The following is a 22,823-nucleotide window of genomic DNA, read 5'->3' as shown; positions in this document are numbered from 1 at the left end:
GCGGTGCACTACGTAAAGACACAAATTGTTTACAGTCTCTGCATCACTGTTGTTTGTTTGTTTGTTTCGTGCCTCTGCAGAGTGATCGGCAGCGTTTCCCAGTTCGATGAGTTTGCCCGAGTGTTCCACTGTCACAAAGGTTCCCCGATGAACCCTGAGGACAAATGCTCCGTTTGGTGACCTGTCCGTCTAACTCGTTGACCTCAGGCTGACCTCCACCTTTAATGACCCCGCCCACCACCTCCTTTAACATATTCACCGGAGCCAACAGGATGACACATAAATCCCACTCATGCGACACAGGAAGGAAATGTATCTTTACAGCATTATCTATCTTAAGTTCATACATCGATTGTCCGTTACTAACTCTGTCTGTTACTAATCAAACAACGCATGGGTCACACGACCATTGATTGTGTACATATATATCATTATATATATTTTTCTATGTTTAAATTTATTTTCAAATCATCTATTTTTGTATTTAGCAGATATCACACACATTATGCGTAGAGTTTGTTTTTAAATAAAGGAGCACTGTAGGATTTAGGGGGATATGGGAGAAATAGAATATGAATAATTATGCTTTAATTTGTGGATAATGACCTGAAACTGCTTCACCTCAGAATGAATTCTTCATATCTACATAGAGAGCGGTTCCTGGTCCACGGATCCCACCAGGTTGCACTGCCGTGTTTCTACAGTAGCCTAGAAGGGACAAACAATCACTGTTTTTAGAGAGGGACTTTCTCGAGTTTTGCAGCCACCATAGATTCTCTTACATGCTCAGAAGAGGCGAGGAGCGTTCAGCTGGTTGCAATCTGCAGCCTCGCCACTAGATGCCACTAAATCCTCCACACTGCTCCTTTAACCAACACGTTTCCTCACTTGTTTCTCTCCTTTGTATCATCAACTAGAACAACATTCAGTACATGTGAAGAGTAAAAACTGGCAACAGAAGGGACTTAAGTCCAAAATGTAAACTGGACACGAACCAATTTGAAATGAGCTGAGATCAGTAGCATCCTCGTGCCTGCCAAACCTTTGGTGTCCTCTCGGTTTGGTACTGGAGTTTGATTTGTGTCGCAATGCTGCACTCTTGTGGCCGCACAGAGCAATGGTCAAGTGTTCAACCGTTATGACTGTTGTATCGTTTGCCTGCATTGGTCTCTTGTCACTGTGAGTGTTTGTACGGTTTTTAAGATTTGTCAACTTTTATAAAAAAGAAAAAAGAAAAGAATGTAGAGTCATGGTGGATGTTTTTCTCAGGATTTGTAGTGAAGTGCGGCAACAAACGGAGGATCTTTGTGTCTCTATCTGCATTCAATTCTTCAAGCCTACAGTGCAAACACAAAGTATATAAATCAAACATTGGACAAAGATAGAAGCGATTGTTTCTGTCTCACTGGAGTTCAGAGCACAGGTGACAACTTGACCCTGTTGGACAACTTGAAACTGACGAACATCTGCTATTGGCTGATTCCCATCCCAGTGTTTCCTGATAAACTCTGAATGGTCTTAGACAAGCGTGAGCTCACATCATATATTCACAGTTAACTCACCAAATAACAGAAGCTAACACTCTGTACATATTAAGGTGCCACGATGGTAGATGGAGAATCATACATTTGTACACAGTGTTATTTAAAAAAAAAAAAAAAAAACTTTTGTATGATGAATCTGTTGGTTCAAAAAGTGAGAATCTTTGTACAGTGGAGAAGTATATCACATGTTATGGGTGTACAGTTTGTTTGGAAGAGAGTGCATGTTTCCATACCGACAGACATTCAATTCTGGTCGATCAATATGGAAGATGAAGACGAAGACACACACACACACACACACACACACACACACACACACACACACATACACACACACACACACACACACACACACACACACACACACACACATTTGACTCTACAGCTGCTAGTTCACATGTGGCTGCTATCTCTTCCTCTCTGTTGGTCACTGTTTAATGTTTGAATAAAAACAAAGGATCAGTGTGGTGTTGTCTGTGTTCAGGTGTGTGTGTCAGTGAGAAACTCCACTTCTGTATGTGTTGGTCATTATCGATGCGACTGTGTTATCAGCTTTGTCCTCACAGGCTGGTCTCCTCCGGCGGTGTGAGCCAGCTCTCTCTTGGCCTCCCAGCGCTGGATAGTAGAAGTCCACCTCTCCCGCTCCGCCTCCCGTTTGCTTAAAACCTGCAAAAACCCCGACAAAAATCAACACAACACGTTCACAGTGCAGCATCAACAAGCTGTGCAAACCACAAGGCCGTTTAATACAACCAGATTATCAGTTAAACCACTTACAATCAGACTGACAAACTGAAACACGCTGTTCCTTCCAACATTTATCTCTGAAGATTTCACGCTGTAAACAAGAATCAGTGTGCAACATGGGCTCCACTTCTTGTGTTTAAAATCTGGTCCCATATTTATCTAACTTAGAAGATATTACATATCAGAAAAGTTATAAGTTATTCACTGAGTTGGCTGAGCCTTGAGACATTTATTAAGCAAATGGCTTCAACAGTAAAAGAGCAACTCTCAAGTGATCACATGATTGATGACATGTTCGCCCAGAGAAGGAGGAACTGACTATCTCCCATATCGTTCATTCTTTTAAAAGGATTATTTTACAATTTATCCAGTGGTGTATTCTATGATTTGTTTGTGTGAAGTATCTAAAAGTAATTAACATAACGTAAAAAATCTAATATTTATGTGTATCTATATTTAATAAGGATTCAATCATTTTCAATTTTCAGCCTTAAAAAGCCCAAAAAGAGGTAGAAACTTTCCAAATCCATCGATTGGTATGAAATTCCTAATTTTAAGATCATTAGAGCTGAAATGTGGCTTAAAAGCAACATTTGTTGGCTTTACATAAATCAATAGATGTTTTTCACGTTAATTATGACTGTGAAGATTTGAAGACAGATATGTTCAACTGTGAACATCAATGGCAACTGAAAATACCCTCTGCCTATAAAAAGGGCACAACACATCAAAAGGAGCGAACCTTTAGCCAGCAGTGCTTTTACAGATCAGTGGTTCTCTGAGAGGCTGCAGGGATTTAATATTCCAAAAAAGATAAAGATGTACTTAAAGGCTTATGCCAACACAACAAACCAGGAGTTCTCCATGACTGTTTTGAAATGCACGAGTTGCTGAATGTTTTTCTGACAAGCCTCAAGGTTTTAGTGGCTTCAAAGAGCAGCATCATTTATTTAGAAAAAATATAATGCTGAGGCTTCACCTTCAACCACAAGAAAGCAAGGACAAACAGGTTGAAGCCAGAAAAAAACTATTTTGAATGAAAACAATGTGAAATGAGACATTTTTAAGACACTCACCTGTTCAGAATCCACCCTGACCTGGAGCTTCCTGTCCACATGCTCTTTCTCATGCGGACTCCCAGTCCTCTCTTCTAATCTCTGGTGAGAACATAGCACACTGAGTATACATGCAAGCTCTCAATGACTAAAATATCCAATTATAAGTCAAAAGATACACAATTTCTGGCAAAAAAAATAGGACTTGAATTAAAGATACTTGTGTTGTTTTCCTTTCCTGGCCTTGCCTCAAACATCACCTTCTTTGTCTGTGCTCTGATTTAAAAAGAAAGCATTGTAATTTGGTGAAATTTTAATGTGACATTGAGAGCAAATTAACTACTTTTAGGAAATAATCAGTTGCGTTTCATAGGTTGCTGAAAGGAAACTCAACAGAAGTAAATAAAGGAGGGGAAAGATGCTAATTCTGCACAACTTCTAGGACCTGAGTCTTTGACATTCATGTCCTCACAGTGTGCAGCACCTGAACTCTCCGAGAGCCGTCCTGTAACTCTCTGCTCTCCTGTTGCCGCCTCAGCTGGCTCCTCTGCTCTCTGATACAGGCCTTCTGTCTGGACACCAGCCGCTCCAGCTCACACACCCGTCTGTGCAGCTCCTGGTTGGTCTTGGACACGTCGCTTGACTTGGTTGATGAATCTTTCACTGTCATTTTCAGCTGGAGAAGGAAACAAAAGATTCAGGGTTAAAAAAGATAAACCTTTGATGCAAGAGGAGAGCTGGTGTCTTTGTTCTGTTCCTTCCAATCGATGAATCGTCAGCTGATATATTTCTGAGAAAAGTATAGATTCAGTAAACAAAACAAAACTATGTGATGAGAAGCCAGGCAGCAGTGCATCAAAGGAAAGCACGCAGTCAGAGGTGAGGATTTTCAATATGGATAATGCACATCCATACATATTTACATATTCACACATGTCAGTAAATCTCTCAGCAGTTTTTGGGCTATTTTAACTTTACAGTCCTATTTGGAGGTCCTTCCCTAACAAGTTAGAGACAGACATGGTATTTACTTCACAGGATGTAATCACTTACAGTACATTGTTTACCTGCACTGAAATTCCATCATTATCTGCTTTTACGTAATAAAAGATGTCTGCAGTTTGGTACCTCTGAAACTTCTCGCTGCAGTGTCTTCATGGATGATTCATAGTCTTCTCTACTTTGTTGCTTTGCAGAGCTCAGATCTGTTGACAAATAACTAATATTTGTCCGGGCTTCCCGCAACTCGTCGTCTCTGCAGTGTACGGTGACAGCACAATAAAAATATCATTAAAACATCCTGCATAGGACGTCCCGTTCATCCAGACAAGTCATGTAGCAGACGGGCCCCGGGCTGATGTCCGACTGTGTACCTCTGTGTGATAGTGGCCCGGTACTGGTCTTCAGCCCGATCCATTTTCCTGTGTAAACTGCTGTTGGTCAACACAGTCTGCTCCAAACTGAGAGCCAGCCTTTTGTTGTCCTCTCTGGCTGTAACCAAGGCCTTCTGCAAGGACTCCAACTGCAGGATTTGTATGCACACGTACACACACACACAGCTTTAATTATAAAAACCCTTCTGTGATCATAACTGGATTAATCCACCGAGGGGGCCCATGGAAAAATAGAGCAGTGGGCCGCCAATGACCACTTATTACTCCCCCGTCTCTGTGCATTGTGTGTACCGGACAGTTTGTACCCCGTTAACTTTAAAATCCCATTAGGCACATAGGAAATGGCCCCTTTATTATATTTTACAGAGAGCCCATTACTCCTAGGCTACAACACTACGTGCTTCCAACACTGTGGTAAGAAAAATATTTAGGAATAAAAGCCCCACAGCAAAATATCCACACAAATATTGCAGGTCTAAAGAATGAATTTTGTTAAGGGGCTCTCAGGACTTCAACATAAAATCATGATGCAAAACAGTAGTTTATCATTTTGGCAAATACACACTTTAACTGAGCGTCAGCTACAACCAGTAGCTGGTTAGTTTATCTTAGCATTAAAACCTGAAACAGAGGGAAACAGCTCGCCAGGGTCTGTCAAAAGGGAATAAAATTCATCCACCAACACCTCTAAATCTCTCTGACACATTATTTGTTGACTCTGTAGAGAAACAGAAATATAAAAACAACACGTTGGGGTTTTACAGGAGGTTATATGCAAGATCACTTTTGGACATAAACAGTGATTTATTAGAGTGTCCAGTTTCAATTAAATTTCAAACGATTCCTTTCAGGCCCTTTTTGTTTCAGTTGTTGTTTTGCTCTGGTTATTCATATTCTCTGGTATCAGTCAAAACAAACCTCCTGACATGTTGTGAACTTCTGGCTTTGAAAGCCCCTGGGGGTTTAATCAGGTCCTTTTCTCAGGTGAGATAAAAAATAATTGTATTATTAAATTAAATCTCAAAGGGTGGAGCCAGTGAATCCCATCCCAATGCTATTGTTTCATAGATATACAGCTTCACCCACTGCAGCTCACGCTCACTTGTTCTAATCTTCTGTTGAGACTGCTGTGGAATGAAAAACATGTAAATATTTCATTTCCAGGCCTCTAAAAAGAAAAACTTCCCGAATTAAAACGTGTTAAAAGATTTATATATAATAGTCCTGCTGTGCCATGTATCTGGACAATAAAAACCTTTTTCATTTAATAGTTCAGATGTCACTTCAATATGTGTTTACACATAATAGTCTGATAAAACAAAATACTGTTGAATAGGGAAAAAAATCCAGGCATAATATTTTCTAGCCTTTCAAATTAGAGGTAGTTTCACAGCCTTTCACTAGATTCAACGAGATGAGCACGTTATCTATCTTGCTGACCTTCCATGAACAGTTTGGTGGAATAAATCAGTATGTCTGAAAAGTTGTTCTTTTTTATTACAGTCTTTCTCAGACTATGTACTATAAAGGGATATACAGTGCATCCGGAAAATATTCACAGCGCAGGTGGCAAAAAACAAATCTCCAGGTTTCACTGTGACATCTATAAAGAAAGACTTCGCAATTATAATTTGGAACTGAGAAATGCAAGGCAGTCCTTCTTCTCTGACATCATAACCAAAAACAATAACAATACATGCACCTTATTTGCTCCCGTCGACAGGCTAACGAACCCTCCAGTGTCAGTAGCTGCTGAGCTCCAATCCACTTGGGCATGCAATCAATTTGCCTCCTTTTTTACAGACAAAATACAGAAAATTAGACAAGCAGTAAGTGCCTCCACACCAACCACAGGATATGTGTTGTCCCCGTCTCTAAATAATATCCATTCAAATATCATGACACAATTTCATTCAATCAACCATGGAAGTCTGGAAGACATTATACAACAACTGAAGTCCTCCTCCTGCAGCTTAGATATTATACCAACACCCTTTTTCAAAAATATTTCAAACTCCATGACCACTGATCTTTTACAAATTGTAAACTCATCCCTTCTCTCAGGTGTTTTTCCTGAGTCCCTAAAAAAAACTGCAGTTATCAAACCACTCCTAAAAAAGGCTAATTTAGACTGCCCAAAAATGAAAAATTACAGGCCAATATCAAACCTCCCATTTTTAAGTAAAATAATTGAAAAGACGGTTTTTCAACAGCTGAATAACTTCTTGGCCGTAAATAAGTGTTTAGATGTCTTCCAGTCAGGCTTTCGACAGCACCACAGTACTGAAACTGCTCTTGTTAAGGTTTTCAATGACATCCACTTAAACACAGACAGTGGCAGAATTTCAGTCTTAGTATTACTGGATCTCAGTGCTGCATTCGACACAGTCGACCATGACATACTACTAGACAGAGAAAAAATCTGGGTGGGACTCTCTAGCACAGCACTAAACTGGTTTGAATCCTACTTGAAGGACCGATAATACTTTGTGTCTGCAGCTAATCACACATCAGAGCCGACTAAAATGACGTGTGGTGTTCCCCAAGGTTCAATTCTGGGGCCTCTTCTGTTCAACATCTACATGCTTCCACTGGCTCAGGTTATGGAAAGAAACAAAGTGTGTTATCATAATTATGCAGACGACACACAAATCTACATAACTATATCACCAGGGGACTATAATCCCATACAAGGGTTAGGTAAATGCATTGAACAAATCAACAACTGGATGTGCCAACATTTCCTTCAATTAAACAAAGATAAAACAGAAGTAATTGTTTTTGTGGCCAAGAACGAACGATTGAAAGTCAGCGCTCAGCTTCAATCAATGATGTTAAAAACCACAAACCAAGCCAGAAATCTCGGTGTAGTAATGGATTCAGACCTCAATCTGAACAGCCATATCAAGACAATTACAAAATCAGCCTGCTATCACCTGAAGAATACATCAAGGATTGGAGGACTTATGTCTCAACAGGATTTGGAAAAACTTGTCCATGTATTCATCTTCAGTAGACTCGACTACTGTAACGGTGTGTTTACAGGTCTCTGTAAAAAGTCAATCAGAAAACTGCAGCTGATTCAGAACGCTGCAGCTCGAGTCCTCACTGAGAGCAAGAAAATGGATCACATCACTCCAGTTCTGAAGCCTTTACACTGGCTTCCAGTCCAACAAATAATTTACTTTAAAATCCTGCTGTTGGTTTATAAAGCACTGAATGGTTTAGGGCCAAAATACATTTGTGATCTGCTGCAACCTTATGAACCATCCCGACCCCTCAGGTCGTCTGGGACGAGTCTCCTTTCTGTCTCCAGAGTCAGAGCTAAACTTGGAGAAGCAGCGTTCAGTTTTTCTGCTCCACATATCTGGAACAAACTCCCAGAAAGCTGCAGGTCTGCTGAGACTCTCAGCTGCTTCAAATCAAGATTGAAGACTTTTCTGTTTGCTGCTGCCTTCAATTGAACCAGACTCAGGGATGTTGATCAATTTCCTGCATTTCTGCATTTTATTACTGTATTTTATTTCTTAAACTGCACTGCAACTTTTATTCTATTTTTTAGCTTGTTTAATGTTTTAATGACTGTTTTTAATGTTTCAATCAATGTTCTTAATTGTTTTTAAATTTGCTTTTCCTTTGCCTGATGTTTTGATGCTTTTAATGGTTTTATGTGAAACACTTTGAATTGCTTTGTTGTTGAAATGTGCTATACAAATAAACTTGCCTTGCCTTGTCTTACAACTTGATTGGAGTCCACCTGGTAAATTCAGTTGATTGGACATGATTTGTTAAGGCACACACCGTCTATATAAGGTCCCACAGTTGACAGTGCATGTCAGAGCACAAACCAAGCCATGAAGTCCAAGGAATTGTCTGTAGACCTCTGAGACAGGATTGTATCTAGGCTCAGATCTGGGGAAGAGTACAGAAAAATGTCTGCAGCATTGAAGGTCCCAATGAGCACAGTGGCCTCCATCATCCGTAAATGGAAGAAGTTTGGAACCACCAGGACTCTTCCTAGAGTCGGCCGCCCGGCCAAACTGAGCGATTGGGGGAGAAGGGCCTCAGTCAGGGAGGTGACCAAGAACCTGATGGTCACTCTGACAGAGCTCCAACGTTGCTCTGTAAAGAGAGGAGAACCTTCCAGAAGGACAACCATCTCTGCAGCACTCCACCAAGCAGGCCTGTATGGTAGAGTGGCCAGACGGAAGACACTCCTCAGTAAAAGGCACATGACAGCCCACCTGGAGTTTACCAAAAGGCACCTGAAGGACTGTCAGACCATGAGAAACTAAATTCTCTGGTCTGATGAAACAAAGATTGAACTCTTTGGCCTGAATGCCAAGCGTCATGTCTGGAGGAAACCAGGCACCGCTCATCACCTGACCAATACCATCTCTACGGTGAAGCATGGTGGTGGCAGCATCATGCTGTGGGAGTGTTTTTCAGCGGCAGGAACTGGGAGACGAGTCAGGATGGAGGGAAAGATGAATGCAGCAATGTACAGAGACATCCTTGATGAAAAACTTCTCCAGAGCGCTCTGGACCTCAGACTGGGGCGAAGGTTCATCTTCCAACAGGACAACGACCCGAAGCACACAGCAGAGATAACAAAGGAGTGTCTTCGGGACAACTCTGTGAATGTCTTTGAGAGGCCCAGGCAGAGCCCAGACTTGAACCCGATTGAACCTCTCTGGAGAGATCTGAAAATGTCTGCACCGACGCTCCCCATCCAACCTGATGGAGCTTGAGAGGTCCTGCAAAGAAAAACGGGAGAAACTGCCCAAGAATAGGTGCCAAGCTTATAGCATCATACTCAAAAAGACCTGAAGCTGTAATTGCTGCCAAAGCTGCTTCAACAAATTATTGAGCAAAGGCTGTGAATACTTATGTATGAGTTATATTTGATTTCTTTATCTTTAATAGATTTGCAAAAATTTGAAACAAACTTTTTTCACTTTGTCATTATGGGATATTGCGTGTAGAATTTTGAGGAAAAAAAATCATTTAATCCATTTTGGAATAGGGCTGTAACAACAAAATGTGGACAAAGTGAAGCGCTGTGAATACTTTCCGGATGCACTGGAGGTGTGTCCTAATAACATTAATGACAAATATGAACACCTTCATCTAAAAACTATCCGATATAAATATGTGTAAATTTCTAATTAGCCTCATGATGGAGAAAAATCACTCTCTTCAATGTATTTACCATTTTCAATGTGTGGAAAGAAACCTTGGCCAAAAGAACTCTGTGTACTGACAACAATCTCTGTTCTTCACCACCTGGCTGTGCTGGCTGTGCTGCGTACGGTGACCTGCTCATCATAAAGGATCCCACACTGTCCCAGGGAGTCTCTCCCCCATCTGAAGCTGTTTTGGCTCACATGAAGATGAGCAGAAGTGAGTTTTCACCCATGGGCGGTGGGAGAGGAGAAGGCGTAGAAAGGACAGAGAGACTAGAGATTGTTGTTCACTATTCAGCAGAGCTTATTGAAGTGATGCTTGTGGACCCAAATGCATTTGTTAAAATAAACAGTTGCCTTTGTTGTACCCGAGACCCCGGCTCTGTGTCACAATCATTTACCTGACACCTCACTAGTAAGAATATGTGTTATACATCTCCTGTAAAGTATGTGTACGAGTACATGAGTTAAAGAAAGCGAGTGTCCTTACAGCTCTGTTGCTCTTGCAGTGAGCAGATGTCAGGAGTCTCTGGAGTTTCTCCACCTCTGCCTGGTGTTTTCTGATTTCTCTGTGAGCCTGTAGCCTGACACAGAGGAAAGCATCACGTCACATCACCGGTTACACAGCTTAATATGATCCACACATTTCTATGAACACTCCTCAAATGAAATAAGTGTTATGTTGCGCATTGGAGTTTGATTGAAGTCCTCTTGACTCATGAGCTGCATTATGTTAATCTCTCTTTTTCAGCAGATTGTAATATTACTCATTTTATTCTCCTTTGTAACACAATTGTTTGAATTTTGGCTCACCTAAAATGCCATAATCTTATATTTTATAATACATGCACGTTCAGTATAATTACAGTCACAAATACTTGCATTTACAGACATTTCCCTGACATGCTGTATTATCATCTTTCACATCTCATCATGCAGAGTTCATCTAACAGACCTGTCCTGCTTGAGAGTGGCCAGCTCCTCTTCTCTCTCCCCCCCCTCCTGATGCAGAGTCTGGCTGTTGAGTTGAAGTCTGCTACGGGAGGCCAGGATGTCATCAAGAGTTTTACTGACAACGCCCTCTGCCGGTCCATAAATACTCTTCCAGGCCTGCAGCTCACTGATCTACAGCACAAGACAAAGTGTTACCGGACAAGTTTATGTATTTGTAAGGAAACCTGATCAAAAGGATGTGCTGAGGTTGGACCAACACGTTTGGGTATTTGTAAAAGAGGAAATATAGGTCTGCCAGAAGGTTTCTTTGTTATCAGGAGTCTCAATGTGATTTTTGATGTTTCTAGTAGAAAACGTGTAATCCAGTAATATGTGTTTCATTGTGTTGTCACATAATAAGTTTGCAGGTATGAACTTGTGTCTTTGCACACAGATAACAGTGTGAAGTTTGAGGGGAGTAGTTCTGGGACGTCAGGACTTTAGTCGACTCTTCCCGAGGTGTCATGAGTCCAACTTGATGAAATAACGTTTTGATTCCCATTTAACAACAGTAAAATCAATTTTAAGATGATGATGGATAACCAAAAGTGGATGATCACATAAAATTATTTCACATTATATCACATTCTTTCAGTACCTTTTGGCAGCACATAACAATAATTTCTGGCGATGTGACTCAAATCCAGATAAGTGCCAGAAAATGAATGGATGGATTACCCAATTACAAATGATGAATTCATGCAAGTTCTTGTCCAAATCTGCTTTTGCCAGTCAATGAGCCTCCTAACTACTGTATCACCGGTGTTTGCCACAGGTCTGATGGTGCTGAGTGAAACTCCACAGCATTTCCACTTTTAGTTTGTCGGTGTGTAACGCCTCCTGGTGGCCTGCGATCGTGTACCGAAAACTTCTCAGAACTAACATTTCTGCTCACAGCAGGCAGGAAGATCTGACACTCTTTGAGGAAACTGAATTCAATGTTTTTTTACAGATTTTTCAATGAACTGAAAAGTATAATTTAGCCAACATTGATCTCTAATAAGTGTTTGTGTGTGTGCGGTACCTTAAGTTTCCCTCTTTCATAGGCCAGTTTGTTCTTGTCAATTATCTGGTCCCCCCACCCACCCACCCACACCCACACACAACTGTACAACTGTACTTCTCTCAGTATTTTGCAGTATTAATGGTGACCTATCTCTCACCTGGTGCTGCTCTAAAGTTGCCACCTTTCCCATGAGCCTCCTGTTCTCATCCTGCTGGTTCTGCATGGTTGAGCTCAGAAATCCCACCAATGCAATGACCACGAAAGGATTAAATAAGACATACTTCATGAGGTAAGACAGTATTCGAACTAATCCTACCCTGGCCTCCCGCAGCTGAGCGTCCAGAGTGTTTCTTTCTGCCTCCAGCTTAGTGACAACCAGACTTAACTGTTCGTCAGAGAGAAGGATTTATTTAGAGACAAATCCACAAAACGAGAGTGTGGTTTCACTTCTTTGCGCAACATTATCTATCACAAAAATAATAGCATTCATTTGGTGAAAGTACCTCATTTTTGGAGCCCTCCAGGTCTTTCCTCATTGCCGCCTCCTCTTTTCTGACTGTGCTCAGCTCTCCCTGTAATCTCTCAGCGGTTCGCTGCAGCAGCTTCCTCTCATTCACTGCTGTTTCCTGTGTGATGGCGGAGCTCTGCAGGAGGTGAGTGTGCTCAGCTTTGAGCTTCTCCCTGAAGAAAGACAGATTTTCTTTTTAATGTCTTAAGAGGTACTTCAAAAGACTTCAGAAATTGTTGTCATCCTCCTTTATCTGAGAATTTTCACATCCAAAAATTTCAGTTTGCTGAAAAAAGAAAGCCTCTGAAGCAGTATTTAGATCGACAAATGATACGGATCTCTCCCCTGACTAACGCAGTGATTTTAGGTGGCTGGTGACCAGTGGGACAGGTTTCATTAGAGGAGGACTGAAATTGAATCTAATAAAAGAAAAATATGAAGAATCTGTCTGAAGCACTGCAAACCAATTTATCTGACTAACCGTCTGTTCTCAAATGGTAATACTTTCTCCTCCGACACCACCTTCTACTAAATCCGTGAGACAGCGGGGAAGAAAGAGAAAGAGATGGGAGACAGATAATTATGCTCGAATATGTGGCTCAACTTGTTGCTGATTCCATTAAGAGTTTATTTCTAAAGCAAATAATGTCTGTATATTTAATGATTGGTATGGATTACAATTCCTGATGTGTTTCCTTCCAACTTAAGAATTGTATTTATTAAAGGAAGGAAATACAAAGAAATGTATGATCAGAAAAACAAACCGATGAGCACTTCAAAATATGACAAAGAATTAAATAAAAACTGATTTTGTTTTTAAACGAAGCTATTTATTAGATGTTTTCCCATTTTAGTTGCAATTGATGGAGTAGGAAAAACAGTTGTAGTTCATGAGGTCAAGAATCACGTGACCTCCTCAACCAACAACAAACAGTGGGCAGATATGACCGACAGGAAACAAGAAGTGTCCCAACTTTACTGATGCCACTGAGGTCAATGCAAGAATTCTAGTGATGTCATTGTAAGCTCCAGTACAACTCTAATGATGATGTCATTGCAGTTGAAATCTGGGGAGTCTATTGTGAGCTGCACTGTAAATAGCAATGTCCCTGATAACTGTAGTAAAACTCAAGTGATGTCACAGATACAGTAGAACTCAAGTGATGTCACTGAGATACAGTAGAACTCGTGATGTCACTGAGATACAGTAAAACTCAAGTGATGTCACAGATACAGTAGAACTCAAGTGATGTCACTGAGATCAAGTAGAACTCAAGTCATGTCACTGAGATAAAGTAGAACACTTATGAAGTCATAACTGTGATTGTGAACTACAGCAGAACTCCACTGATGTCATTGAGAGCTGAAGTTGAATTCTAGTGATGTCATTGAGAGCTACAGTCGAACCATAGTGACATCATTAGTGAAGACCAATGAGAGGACTTGTAAAGACATCAATCTAGTAAAGACATTGTGAAGTACAGTGGATTTGTATTGATTTGGTTGAGAACTACAGCAGTGCTCTATTGATGTCATCGAGAGCTCATGTAGAACTGTAATAATGTGATTCTAAGACACAGTGAAACACTTGTGATGACACAGAGCTACATTAGAGCCCTGTGATGGTATTCTGAGCAACAATAGAACTGCACAGATGTCACTGTAAGCTAAAGAATATTTGCGTGGTCAGAAGTCAAATCATGTCATTATAGGAGCCTCGCAGCTCCTGCTGCTACACTGGGAGCACTGGGAACACTGGGAATACTGGGAACACTGGGAACGGTGGTGCAGTTGGGGTGGCACGGTGGTGCAGTGGTTAGCATTGTCACCTCACAGCAAAAAAGGTTCCGGGTTCGAATCCGGTCCTGGGCCTTTCTGTGCGGAGTTTGCATGTTCTCCCTGTGTTTGCGTGGGTTCTCTCCGGGTTCTCCGGCTTCCTCCCATCATCCAAAAACATGCATCTCAGGTCAGGTTACCTGGCGCCGCGCTAGTGGCAGCCTGCTGCAGCATCTTCCCCCTGAGAGCCCCCCTGCTGTAGTGAAGAAATTTCCCCTCGGGGATTAATAAAGTGTATAAAATAAAAAAATAAAAAAAATAAATAAAAAAAAAAAAAGAACAGTGGGAACACTGGGAACAGTGGGAGCACTGGGAACAATGGGAACACTGGGAGCACAGTGACATCAGGGGGAGCCACAGTAGGACTCTTTGGCCCAATCCCAGTTCACTACCACGTGCCCGCTTAGGTGTCCCGTTTCTTTAAGGGATGGAGAGGCAGTTGTAATCTCGTCCTCCAAACTGTGTTTTCATATGCAGACTCCAAATGGAGAGGTAGAAGAATGCTTTCCAAACTGAAGCAACATAAAATGAAAAATGGTCCAGGAAATAAATATATTTTTTTCAAGAATATTTTTGTAACCTGAAAGTGATTAGTTTAAGATGTTAAGCCCCACCCCTTCTAGCTCCGTTCTGAAGGGCCACTAAGCGGTAGAGAGGCCTCCTAAACGAGGCCTTTTACTGTCATTGTGAAATAGATTAGACCTTCATTGAGACTTCATTGTCATCACTCTAGTGATGTCATTGAGTCACGAGTACTATTCTGGTGATGCCATCGTTACATTCAACAAAAAACTCGATCTAAATCAAAACCCAGGAAAGCAGCACCATCTTCTGGTCAAACCAAACAACGACAAATTTAAACTTTTCTGTCCTGATCAGGGTCTGATCTGATTTATGGTCTGTCACGACGACTTCCTAACATGTGCTGTTCACCCACGAACGAAACAAAATGTGTTTATTACTTTTCCAAGTTAAAAGCCGGCTTTCATGGAGACGCAATCTCTACGCTGAGACACTGATAATAGTGTTGCATTGGGTTGTAGTTTACACAGGAAATGTGCCCCAAACAGTTTATGCCTCAAAATACATGCAGTTAACCAGCCAACCAGCGGGTTTGAATGTAGGATTATAAGTATATATAAAATTACAGGTGTGTTGTTGTTGTGTGTGTGTGTGTGTGTGTGTGTGTGTGTGTGTGTGTGTGTGTGTGTGTGTGTGTGTACAATCTGACATGCAGATTGGACAGCATTTGCATACATTGTACAGCAGTGCAGTTCAGGAACACCATAAATCATATACTATAAAAGTAGCCAGAGTACTACTGTATACGTTAAATATACAATATGTTTCTGTTACACTGATATTCATTAGGTGAATTGCATCGATCCATCATAGATTAATACATTTTATCTTTAAGGTTTCCCATAATTACGTCACCATTCTTTATTCAGATAGGATTAGGCCACATAAAATGTAACTCGAGAATCTTTCAACAAATAAAGTATTTTCAACACTTTTGTATGTGAGCTGTTAATTTTTCATGCTAATCATAATTCCAGCATTAAGATGGCAGGGGAAATAACATTGATCCGAACTACCAGTGTGAATTAAGCTGACAGACTCACAGCTCCTTCTCCAGGCGATCATTGTCTGCCAGCGCCACCTGCAGCTCAGTCTGAATACTGCGTCTGGCTGTGTCCAGCAGCAGGTCTTGCTCTTGCAGTTGCTCGACCACACGACTCCTCTCAGCCTGAACAACACAGAGAAGCAATGGGTTGTGTGTGTGTGTGTGTGTGTGTGTGTGTGTGTTGACTTTCATGCTGTGCTGTTACTGAATGCAGGACTATTTATTCAGGTTCTGTTTGTTATTTATAAAGTGCAGGGAATTAGATGTTTGTAGAGTGCATCACTGTTACATTGCACAATGATTGATGTTCTCAAAAGGGCACCAAAAAACTCAGATCCTCCTCCAGATCTTATGATTAAATCTAAATAAACTTTATTTGAGTGTGTAGTTAGATCATTGTTAAATTGTAATCTACTAATTGTACTTTTGACTACATCTATTTCTGATCACCTAAATATTTGGAAACCTGCTATTTGGGTTTTTGTAATAAGTCAAATTTCCATTCAGTCATATATCCAAGTGATGGAGCTATAATGTAATTTTTTTTTGTGTGTGTGTTTTATGTTTATATAATGCACAGGTGACTGTAGGCCACATGCAGCTTTTGTGTTTGAACAGTGGGTGGAGCATTCGCCACAGTGAGCTTCAGGTGATGAGCACCAGGTGACTGAACGGGGAAGCAAACAATTTCTTGACTGTGTGTGTAGCAGCGTTTTGTGCATCCTGTTGAATGGAAACTTACCTGTGATGTACTGTGGACTAAGATGTTTTTCCTACCTGTGCTGAGTTGAGCACGTGCACCGACTTTTAATAAATGGGTCACTGCTTTCAAAGATACTTCGTATTGGACATATTTGCTCAGAACACGTGTCCGGATGAGTTCTCCCCATTCGCCCCTCATTGGCTTCACTAAATGTAGACTATTTGTTTTTAAATGGAAAGACTCCACACAAAGCTTAGAAAACATACCGTAACCTGCAGCTCGTTGTGTTTTTGCATGTTTCCCATGACTGTGGTGAAACATGCCTGGACAAACCCTGGAGTCTGAAATAGAGTGAGTGGGAAACAACTCCTCACCTGGACTCTGTCAGCAGCAGCTCTCAGCTCTCTGCTCTCTTTCAGCAGCTCACCGTTCTCAGTCTGCTGCTTCTGATGGGACCGACGAACACAGACAGTATTCACCAACCGAAATAATATCATATGCATTGCTAATCATATATTTGATTGATGAGAATTTGCACAATGTTTTCCATGTGCTGATATTTCTTTCGTTCTTTCTACTTACTTTCAGTTCGGTTTTCAACTCGCGCAGAAGGGAGTCTTTCATTGCTGTAAAAGTCGAACAGAAAATGTAGATCAGCGACCAAACGTCATGTAAAGCTGTGAGAAATATTTCAAATGTAAATCTGACTTATACAGTACCTTGCTGCAAAAAGTCATATAAAAATCACACATTTCAGCTTTTCATTAAGACACAGGAACACTTTCAGATAAAAATAATAATGTGATGATACACTTGCTGGCTCTTTTGAGAGGAGCTAGGAAAGAATAGCACTCTCATTTCTGCCCGTTGAATGTGAAGGTGCAGCCAGTGAGCTTGGCTGAGCATGAGGACTGGAAGCAGTGGGAAACAGCGAGTCTACATATGTCCAAAAGGTAAAAAAAAATATCAGCCAGCCAGTACCTGAAAATCTTAATATTTAAGTTTTATATCAAAACTTAACTTGTATATCAAAAAATAAATGTAAAAATGTGACTTTCCAGTCTTTGTGCTTAGCCAAGCTAACAGATATGAGCGCGGTCAATCTTTTCATTTCTTGGTACAAAAGTCAATAAATGTATATCTCAAAAACTCAAACTATTCTCCAAAAAATATGTCAAATCGAAGTTTGGAATCATGTGACATTACTTCAGTCAGGTGAATACCTTCATGACACTGACAAGAGACTCATTACCTTTCAATAGAGATGGCAGAAGTTCAGTGTCTCAATTAAAGCTTCCTTGTGGAGGTTTCAGTACTCTTAGAATTTTTTTATGAGTTGGTCTCCCTTTTGTTTGCTCTTAGTTGAAGAACACAAGCATACATACAGATGCAAGTGGCACAGTTCACATCCCAGCCAATAGTTCAACACTGTTCCACTGATCTACAGTATGTCAAAATACAAACTGATGAATCAACAAAGACCAGGAGGAGAATTACTGGAAGTGAGCAAAGACGGATGGCGTTTTTAGAAAAATTTACTTTTCAAAAAGGAAAATCCACATATTTGTTCAACCTCAGTGATTCACATACTGCTTTGTTGACGAGGAACACCACAGGGCACCAGGAAGTGGAACAATGGACAGTTCTCTGTTGTCCAATTGAGAGTTGAAACAATTTAATAATTGAATAATAATAATTTGAGTCATTCATTAAGCATAAAAGCCAAATATTTTCTCGTTCCAGATTATCAAATGTGAGAATTTACTGCTTTTTCAGATAAAATAAGCAACTTTGAGGACCCAACTGAAGATCCTGAAAAATTTAAATGGGCATTTTCACCTTATCACGGTGTCCTCAGCCACCTGTGGGTGGACAGAGTATTCTTACATGATTTGTGGAGGCTAAAACAACTATCAGGCCTGTGAGGGAGGACTTGACTGTGTAATATCTTGTTGGTGAACAGAAGTATAAATCCGGCAGCTGGTGAAATGATCTGCATTTCTGTCTGATTGACATCGACTTGTCTTTCCTCAAACGCCTTACAGCAGCTTTCTGTCTTGGCTGCAGCACAGCTACAGCTACACTGGTACACTGGTATCCCACTGTATCCCCTCATTCCTTTAAGCGAACCTGTCTGTTGTCTGAGCAGCTGGCAGCACTCCTCCAACTGTCTGCCTCTGTGTTTTTCTTCCACCAGTTGCTGCCGGCCAGACTGGACCTCTGCACACAAGGTCTGGGAGCGGGACTGCAGCAGCAGAGCCTGGGAGGCCAGAGGACGTCACGTTAGCTGCCGTGGACACGTGATCATCACTCCGAGCTCTTCTGACAACGTACCTGCCGCGTCTCCATCTCCACCGCTCCCTCCGCCTCCTCCACCCGCTGCAGAAGCTCACCGTGAAATCTCACGGACTCCTGCCTCATCTGCTCCTTCATCTGGACGGTGGGAAGATTTATAAAATGCACAGTCATGTGAAAATATAACTAGTAAATTTAAACATTTCCAGCCCTTCTGTTGGGGGTTGGCTGTGTGCTTTGGGTCATTTTCCTGTTGAAAGGTCTACTTCTGGTTCAACTTCTCAACTTTCAGCCGGACGGCCTAACATTATCTTCAATCACTTTTGATATTGATAGGATGCAGAATTGAATGACTGCCAGCTGCCCAGTCCCTGAGGCAGTGCAGCAGCCCCAAGCCACAGATGGTTTGAGCTTCTTCTCCTGAGAGGCCGTCTTCAGTCTGCATCAAACATGTGTACTGTTAACAATATCTTTGATTCATCCGTCTGGAGAATACTAATACAAAAGTCAGAGGCCTCAGAGAGCTTTCTAGTGATGAGTCCAAGCATAGGAGAGATTTAGGACAATTCTCAAAACAACGAAGGGACGGAAACTTTAATCTTAGGTGAGGCGGTGTGCACTGAAGCCGCTGGTCTTCACCTGTATCTTCATTGACTTTAGTTTTACTCTTAATGTTCTTTTCTCTTTAGATCTTAGCATGATGACACCACACACGCTGTAATATCAAAGAGAACAGCAGAGACTCAATGTCAGAGGTTTAAATGAGACCGACTCCACCTGTCTCTCCCTCAGGAGCTTCTAATCATCGACAGCTGATCTGGAACCCTGATTCTGATTTGATGAACTTGAAGGTGCGATACATGCAGAGATTTACTTACTTTTTCCATGTGACTGATCAGTTTGTTTAATTTATTTGAATCATGAAAATCACCGCAAAATGTGAATTTGATGTGTCACTTGTTTGAGTCTAGCACCTTTCTCAATAGGCACACAGGATGTTTTACAGGATCAAATGTTTGTTTGTTCAAATATGTTTAAAAAGGAAACAATTTAGTTTTTCACACGACTGCATGTGTGAAAATGGAGGTAATGGGGTGCAAAAGAATGAAAAAAAATGAACCACTCACCTCCATCAGTTTCTGACTCGTCTCTATTTTTATAATCTTCAACTCTTCAGCAGCCAAAGCCACATCCATCTGGATGGGAAGACAAATGTTGATAATCAGGACCCACGAAGACCACGACATTACTCACTGTGCTTCTCACCAATCTGAACTACTCAGATTCTTAAAAGTAAAACATCTGATTAAAGACATTTTCTTGTGTTTGTAGAAAGATAAACAAGAAAACTAAAAATGATGTCAGGTCAGATGTCAGGAGACCTGTCATTCGCTACTGGTAACCTGTAATCCAATACTACCTGTCTTCCCATGAGAAGCAGAAGATATCAGCCTTCTTGATAACAACTTGAAATAACTGATCAAGACCTTATACTCAACAGAATAGAAGAATTCTATACACAACTGTACGACAGCAATAAATCAACAGAAGCAACAGAAATAACTCAAGAAAGTCTGCCATCTGTGACTGACTGGGAAGTCAAACATGCCATCAAACATTTGAAAAGGGGAAAAGCACCAGGCCCAGACAATATACTAATGGACACACTCAAAGAAGGTGGAGATATCGTTTGCACATACTTTGCGAAACTATTCTCCGCATGTATACATCAAGAGAAAGTAACGCAAGAGTGGAAAAAAGCCAACATGAAAATTCTGCATAAAAAAGACTTGAACAATTATAGGCCCATCAGTTTACTTTTGAACATCTACAACATTTTCACAAAGATTATCACCAACAGACTGGAAAGCACATTAGATGAAAGCCAACCAAAAGAGCAGGCAGGTTTCAGAAGAAACTACTCAACAATGGACCACATACACACTCTAAATCAACTCAAAGAGAAATGATTTGAATATAACATCCCCAACATCTTCCAGGCTTTATGCTCCACCTTCATATTTACCATACAGTCATTAAGTGGTATCCTTTTTCTCAATTAACTGTCGGCAACAAAACAAATAAGGGTTTAATGAGTGTCATAGAAGTGGCGTTTAATCACGACCAGAAAGGTCGGCAGTTACTGAAATATACAAAGATCATCATTCTGATCGTAACATTTTACACAACGGTAATATTATGAAGAACCAGAGACTCACAGGAAGTGAGGCAGGTGGTTATCTAAGAAATACATTTGGAAGGTAAAACCAATGCAAATATCATAAACTTTATTCAATCTGGCGGTGTTGATAAATGTATCTTTGTCAATATACAATGAAAATGTAAAGTAAAATGTCACCATTTCTAAAATGAATGATAAAGAACAAAACTACAATAATAATTTTACGGTCATTGTTACCCTGGCTGCAGTCGCTGCCTCCAGTGTCTCCCCCAACCTCTCCACCTGCATGCGGGCTTCATCCCTCTCCTGGTTCACCTGCTGAAGTTGGTCCTGGAGCTTCATCAGCTCCCTCCTGGAGGTCTGCTGCTCTTCCTCGCTCTCCTGCTGCAGCGCTGACAGCTGCTGCTTCAGATGAGCTGCACGGGAAAAACAGGAATAAAGAGACAAGAGTTTCTGATCTGCCCCTCTGCTCACTGTGGTAGGTTTAACTATAGCATCATCTTTGCTCAAATTTGGATTCAACTGCATATGTGCTCGGATGGTAGCCTCTATACTAACGTACAGTATCAATATACTTTCAGAGAGCTATTGTTTTCTCTTATGACAGCCATTACCTGTGTGAGAGGGATGCAGCTCTCTCTCAGTCTCCAGGCGGAAGATGGTGAGTTTAAGAGTCTGCAGTAGACTTTCCATGCGACAGACCTGGCTCACGAGAGACTCACACTTTTGCCACAGTACGCTCTCATCCCCCAGAACCCGAAGCATCTTCAGGGGACTTACAGGGCGCTGAGTGAGCTCCTTTATCTCAGCAGACCCCAAGATGTGGTCCCTGGATATTCCCAGTTTATCCATGTCCCGAATAAGACCGTCAGTCCCCTCCTTAGCCAACACAATGCGCTGGTGCAGCAGGGACAGGGCCTCCGGGGCTGTGGCCCCAACACCGAGGGGCTGCATGGCTGAGCGGGACATCGGGTGGTCACTTGTGCTTCTTTAACTGGAGCCAAGATTACATTTCAAGCTTCCTGGAAAAAGAACAAGTTGTTTAAGGAAATCTATGGCAAAATACAGTTGGTTGATTATTCTTTTATCTCTTTCCACAGTAATACAGTGCACAGTTCAATTCAATTCAATTTGATTTATATAGCGCCAAATCACAACAGAGGCTATTTCATGGCACTGAACACATTAAAGTCGTTACAGCAGAACTTTACAACATTATACAGAGAAACCAACAATTCAACAATTCCTACATAAACCACGAGAGAAAAAAACTAATATTTAAGGGAGAAAAACTTCCAACAGAGGGAAGAAAAAACTCCCTCTTAAGAGGAAGAAACCTCCAACAGAACCAGGCTCAGAGGTGGAGAACATCTGCCTCGACCAGAACAGGTTCCCCAGAAACTAATCCAATGTCAATGTCAACTATGGCCGCTGGTTTCGATTTGCATGGAGCACAGCCGCGATTCTAATTCAGTGACCCTACGACATTTATTACAGGTAGCATTATCATTAAGGGAGGCGGGCTCGTAACTAAACATGTCAACGAAACACCGAGCAGGAAAAACAAGAAGAGGTGGAGGGAGAGAGGGAAGCCATTACTAACCGCTAAACTAACAGTACGTTGGTCAAAGATTTCAACAGCAGAAACGTGAGTTTTAATTCGAGACTAGAAGAAGTGTGGAGAGATTTAAGAGACGTTTAACTCAGGAAAAGAAGCTGAAATAGCAGAGAAGTAACTAGTCACAGT

General features: G+C 41.2%; 2 protein-coding genes across 4 annotated transcripts in view; one reads left to right on the top strand and one right to left on the bottom strand.

Moving 5' to 3' along the window:
• The window catches only part of LOC138197001 (endothelin-converting enzyme-like 1), a 52,824-nt gene extending 50,821 nt beyond the window's left edge, over positions 1-2,003 (top strand). For all 3 annotated transcript variants that reach the window (XM_069147435.1, XM_069147436.1, XM_069147434.1), the window contains exon 18: positions 81-2,003. In XM_069147435.1, coding sequence (XP_069003536.1) covers positions 81-180 — 100 coding nt within the window. In that variant the 3' untranslated portion in view covers positions 181-2,003. The remainder of the gene's footprint in view (positions 1-80) is intronic.
• ccdc150 (coiled-coil domain containing 150) lies at positions 1,990-22,045 on the bottom strand. The gene is made up of 17 exons (XM_069148370.1): positions 21,691-22,045; positions 21,314-21,492; positions 20,022-20,090; positions 18,934-19,032; positions 18,730-18,859; positions 17,182-17,225; positions 16,974-17,045; positions 15,895-16,019; positions 12,429-12,606; positions 12,242-12,310; positions 10,882-11,051; positions 10,417-10,510; positions 4,720-4,868; positions 4,475-4,601; positions 3,831-4,022; positions 3,368-3,448; positions 1,990-2,210 (listed from the first exon to the last, which is right to left on the bottom strand). Exons 1-17 carry the CDS (start codon positions 22,043-22,045, stop codon positions 2,073-2,075), a joined length of 2,271 nt encoding a protein of 756 aa, XP_069004471.1. The 3' UTR covers positions 1,990-2,072.
• Between the last annotated feature and the right edge of the window lie 778 nt (positions 22,046-22,823).

The sequence above is a fragment of the Embiotoca jacksoni genome, unplaced genomic scaffold (genome assembly GCF_022577435.1).
Source record: "Embiotoca jacksoni isolate LCO1_2020_lvr unplaced genomic scaffold, fEmbJac1.0.p SCAF_14, whole genome shotgun sequence".
Taxonomy (NCBI): Eukaryota; Metazoa; Chordata; class Actinopteri; family Embiotocidae; genus Embiotoca; species Embiotoca jacksoni.
Note: the sequence above shows the minus strand (reverse complement) of the source record. Positions and strands in the feature narration are given on the sequence as shown.